Source organism: Triticum dicoccoides, chromosome 3B, assembly GCF_002162155.2.
Source record: "Triticum dicoccoides isolate Atlit2015 ecotype Zavitan chromosome 3B, WEW_v2.0, whole genome shotgun sequence".
NCBI classification, from domain to species: domain Eukaryota; kingdom Viridiplantae; phylum Streptophyta; class Magnoliopsida; order Poales; family Poaceae; genus Triticum; species Triticum dicoccoides.
The window spans coordinates 451,752,377-451,757,516 of NC_041385.1; the positions used below are offsets into that span (position 1 = coordinate 451,752,377).

Genomic DNA, 5,140 nt, shown 5'->3' on the forward strand with positions numbered 1-5,140 from the left:
AACTTCTTTTTGTCATCTAAGTTGTTTCACTGAAAGCCTATGTGGCTAGTATGTATTATCACCTGGGGTTTATCCAAAGGATGAGCTGAACCTTTTCTGGTCCTTTGCTAAGTTTATTTGCTGGCAGGCTGGGCCATCTGACATTGAGCTCAAAGCTTGAGGCAGATATTACTCAGTAAATTCGGCCTTCTTTTCTGTATGTGTGTCTTTTGTTTCAGTTGTGGAAAGGTTCTCCACTGCACAGTATTAACTCTGATTTTTTCCACTTCTCTCAGGGTTCATCGGAGATGGACTTCTTCAGTGAATATGGCGATGCTAATAGATACAAAATTCAGGAAGTCATCGGTAAAGGGAGTTACGGTGTCGTCTGTTCAGCTATTGACCAACATACTGGCGACAAGGTGGCAATCAAGAAAATACACAATATCTTTGAGCATTTATCTGATGCTGCTAGGATCCTCCGTGAGATCAAATTACTCCGCCTATTGAGACATCCTGATATAGTTGAGATCAGGCATATAATGTTGCCTCCGTCAAGGAGGGATTTCAAGGATATTTATGTCGTCTTTGAGCTGATGGATACAGACCTCCACCAAGTCATCAAGGCCAACGATGACTTGACCAAAGAGCACCACCAGTTCTTTCTCTATCAGATGCTTCGTGCACTGAAATATATTCATACCGGTATGCTGCTTTTTTCAAATTGAGATCGGAGTTAGCATACAGTTCTTTGTTGTCGTGCTATAATCTTTCTTGAATATCCAGTAGGTATTTATATCCATACCCTATCTGTAGTTCGCTGCTGATGCTTTGCTCCGCTCCATGTGGAGCATACACAATTTGGAGAAATGCACTCACACATAAAATTCAGTCTAGTGCCAAAGTTAAAAAGGCACTAGGTGTTAATTGTGCGTTTTGCCACCGCCTTGTGCTTTTCTGAGCAAAGCCTACACTTAAGCGCAACTATACGCACATTAACCACAATTAAGCGCTAGGCATTTTGCTATCGCCTAGAGCCTAGGCGTGCTTAAGCACCCGCCTTAGGCGCGCCTTTTTTAACCAAGTGCTAACCCAATAACCATGTCCGCCATATTTTAGAGAAAATTGTCCTTTGTCCCACATTAGTTATGTTCTTGTTGATCATTTGTCTTCTGATGATTTTGATATTTGGCCTTTCATTGACCTGAAAAATATCTCCCACTTTGTTTCATGCTTTTTGTTGTGAAATGTACACTTCTTTGTATTTACCTTTAATGTCATCATGATTATTTTCCACTATCCATTGTTGAGCTACTAACATTATCAGCTTCAAAAATCATCCATTTCCAATTTAAAATGCATGTTCATTTACCATTGTCTGTGATCTGACCAATATTTATATGATTGCAGCTAATGTTTATCATCGTGATTTGAAGCCAAAGAATATATTGGCAAATGCAAACTGTAAACTCAAAATATGTGATTTTGGGCTAGCACGAGTGGCATTCAATGACACTCCCACGACTGTATTTTGGACGGTATGTAAATTTTGGTACACTAGAATCACATCCTGTGTTATTTGCCAAATTAGATTTGTATTCAAAGGTAGTTTTTTGGCACTTAATTTTTATCTTCTATTCATCATTGTTTGCAGGATTATGTTGCTACTAGATGGTATAGGGCTCCTGAGCTTTGTGGATCTTTCTTTACTAAGGTAACTAGTCTGCACATCTCTGTTGTGTTTGCTAGGATATCTTGTGCGCTACTTTCCATATAAACATGCCTCATGCAATTGCTGGGCAGGCTATGCTGTTTAATATCACATTATTCTTGCACACATAGTAATAAAAGAAGATAAATCAGTGTCACAACTCACAACCTATACAAGGTTTCACTATGGTGTTCCACGTAGTCTACAGCTGTGCTGTACAGTGGATATATATATACATGACATGAGACCGAATTCAAGGTTCATACGACTACTAGATCCTACGTAGTCAGCTGGTCTTGCTAATAAAATGACAATGCAAACCCTTCTAGAGCCTACTGTTTTCACAACTACGGAGTATATGCTACTCCCCTCGTCCCATAATATAAGAGCGTTTTTGACACTAGTGTAGTGTCAAAAACGCTCTTATATTATGGGATGAAGGGAGTAGTTATCATTAATACCTGATCTTTCACTCCTTAAAGGCTCCGATGTTGAATTCAGGATGCTAAATTGGTTGTTCTGTGCAGTATTCACCAGCTATTGACATATGGAGTATTGGTTGCATTTTTGCGGAGATTTTAACTGGGAAACCTTTGTTTCCTGGTAAAAATGTAGTTCACCAGTTGGATTTAATGACTGATCTCTTGGGTACGCCATCACTGGATACTGTTTCCAGGGTACGCTTTTCCATTCATGATTCATGATCCAAAGTAAGGTATCCATAAATGTCAAGCATCCTAATCCCTTTCAACTGCAGATCCGGAATGAGAAGGCAAGGAGGTACTTGAGTAGTATGAGGAAAAAACAACCGGTATGTTTTTCTGAGAGGTTCCCCAAAGCAGATCCTGCTGCATTCAAACTTATGCAGCGGCTTTTAGCATTTGACCCCAAGGATAGACCAACGGCAGAAGAGGCAAGTGTTTCTAGATAAAACTAAAGATTCAAAAACAGGTGTTAAAAACTTTGTCATTCTAACAATGTTTATGTGCACATCATAATCAGGCATTAGCTGATCCATATTTTAAAGGCCTTGGGAAGGTAGAGAGAGAACCATCCTGCCAGCCAATATCGAAATTTGAGTTTGAGTTTGAACGGAAAAAGGTGACAAAAGAGGACGTAAAGGAACTTATATTCCGCGAGATATTGGAGTATCATCCTCAACTTCTCAAGGATTACATGAATGGAACTGAAAAAACGAACTTCCTATATCCTAGGTTTTTACCATAAGATCTCCTCGATTTTTTTTCCATTAAATACCAATTTTCATAACTGATCCGTTCTTGGTTCCTATGTTATTATGAAGTGCTGTAGACAATTTCCGGAGGCAATTTGCTAACTTGGAGGAAAATGGAGGGAAGGGAGGGGCAATCGTTCCATCGGACAGGAAGCATGTTTCGCTCCCCAGGTACCCACTGCAAGATTTTACCAATAGTATATGCTGTGGCGCAGTGGTAAAGCTGCTGCCTTGTGACCATGAGGTCATGGGTTCAAGTCCTGGAAACAGCCTCTTACAGAAATGTAGGGAAAGGCTGCGTACTATAGACCCAAAGTGGTCGGACCCTTCCCTGGACCCTGCGCAAGCGGGAGCTACATGCACCAGGTTGCCCTTTTTTTATATGCTGTTATGTTCTGCTTTTTGTTAAAAAAAAGATGCCATTAAATTAAATAAATAGCTCATGTGTGCATGGTTAAAATATAGTTCATTGGTGATCTCATGGTACTATGGAATCACTTTCCATGACAAAAGATGGTCAGGTAGTCAGGAATTTCAGTTCAAGTTTGATGATTTGGCACGATAATTTCAGAGACTGTCACTCAACTTTGCTTGCTGACATTTAGTTTGCATTTGACAGGACTACTACAGTTCATTCTACACCAATTCCTCCAAAAGATCAGAAGTCTTCCCAGGTTCCCCAAAGGATTCCAACAGGTAGTAGTTTCTCCTAAGTAGAAGTCTAGTGTTCTATTTTCTTCAGATGGCACCAATATGATATGTATATTATCCTTTGCTGCAAAATTTGCAGGTAGACCAGGAAGAGTGGTTGGCCCGGTAATACCATTTGAGAATTCATGTGCTATGGATCCTTACAGTCAACGAAGGGTGGCAAGGAATCCAGTACTTCCTGCAGCTGCTACCAATGTATCAGCATACGCATACCACCGAAAGTCAGACAGTTCAGAGAGAGAGTTACAGCAGGAGCTTGAAAAAGACCGCATGCAGTACCAACCGATGCAGCGTTTCATGGATGCCAAGATGGTCTCCCCTGACTTGAGGTCTACCTCCTATTACATGCCAAAGGGTGTCCCAAAAGCAGATGTAGCAGAAAGGACTGGTTTGCAGCCAAACATGATGCAGGGAATTGCCCCGTTTAATGGCATTGCTGCAGTTGGAGGTAGCTACAATAAGGCCAGTGCTGTTCAGTATGGAGTTTCAAGGATGTACTAAATGATCTAGTGCAATGGCTACTTCCAAAATGCTTGGCTTAGCTGAAGAAATAACATGGAAGAATCGAAGTACTTCCTGAGTTGCCTTATAGGCTGAAGGTTCAGACAGTGGATCGATGATCTTTGATCGAGGAGGAAGTTGATGTCTCGTGAAGAACAAAAAAAAATAAGATTATGCAAAGACAACATCCTACCTGTTGATCTAGCTGCCAAGGAAAGAATGACATCTGGTAATTTGCTGCTAAGGGGAAAAGCCGAAGTTGGGGGTACAAGATGATTGAGGTCTATGTACTTTGAAAGAACGGAAACATTTCGGAATAATGGAAATGGTGAACTTCTGTACATAAATAACTTGATTTTTCTTTGTATTACTGTCGGCTAGAGCTGTCAGTTTTGCTCCATATTCATGTGGCAATGTGATTTATTTTTCTGGGTTTGAAGCACTTATGCAGTTATGCTCTGTAGGAGTTCAGCGTTGTAATACTTTGGAGTATGTTTAGATCTGTAATAGAATAACAAGACCAAACTTCAGTAAGATAGAATGGCAATGAACAGCTAGTTTTGGGGGTTGTTGGCTCAACCGTGGTACTTATTAAACCAGGGTTGGTATAGAAGAACAGTAGAAACATAAAAGAGCAAGGTACTGATCATTTCCAAATTAACTTAATGTCTAGCCTTGTCATAACTTAAACTTTTTAAAGTTTGACCAAGTCAATATATCAATGTTTGCAAGACCACACTACATTCATCATACAATATATTTGGTATTATGTACTCTCACAAATATAAGATGTTTGAGATATTTTAATATGGGTTACATACGAACTAAAATGAGTGAACAAACACACTAAAATGTGTCTATATCCATCTGAGAAAAGAACTACTCCCTATGATTAATATTGATCAGGGAGTAGAACTTGTATTTGTGAACGGAGGGAGTACATTTGAAAACTTAGTCAAATACTAGAATGGTTGGGCGGCTTTGCTGCGCCGCTGGTGTTATTG

At 39.9% G+C, this 5,140-nt stretch overlaps 1 protein-coding gene across 4 annotated transcripts in view; it reads left to right on the forward strand.

The window, feature by feature from the left end:
• LOC119276474 (mitogen-activated protein kinase 8-like) overlaps positions 1-4,715 on the forward strand; it is a 6,423-nt gene extending 1,708 nt beyond the window's left edge. For 2 of the 4 annotated variants that reach the window (XM_037557537.1, XM_037557538.1), the window contains exons 2-10: positions 276-684; positions 1,390-1,517; positions 1,634-1,693; positions 2,218-2,367; positions 2,448-2,603; positions 2,693-2,904; positions 2,994-3,095; positions 3,544-3,620; positions 3,715-4,715. In XM_037557537.1, coding sequence (XP_037413434.1) covers positions 276-684; positions 1,390-1,517; positions 1,634-1,693; positions 2,218-2,367; positions 2,448-2,603; positions 2,693-2,904; positions 2,994-3,095; positions 3,544-3,620; positions 3,715-4,136 — 1,716 coding nt within the window. In that variant the 3' untranslated portion in view covers positions 4,137-4,715. Of the gene's footprint in view, positions 1-75; positions 197-275; positions 685-1,389; positions 1,518-1,633; positions 1,694-2,217; positions 2,368-2,447; positions 2,604-2,692; positions 2,905-2,993; positions 3,096-3,389; positions 3,446-3,543; positions 3,621-3,714 lie in introns of those variants that run through there. The other 2 variants (XM_037557540.1, XM_037557539.1) reach the window with 2 other exon arrangements.
• The last annotated feature ends 425 nt before the right edge of the window (positions 4,716-5,140 follow it).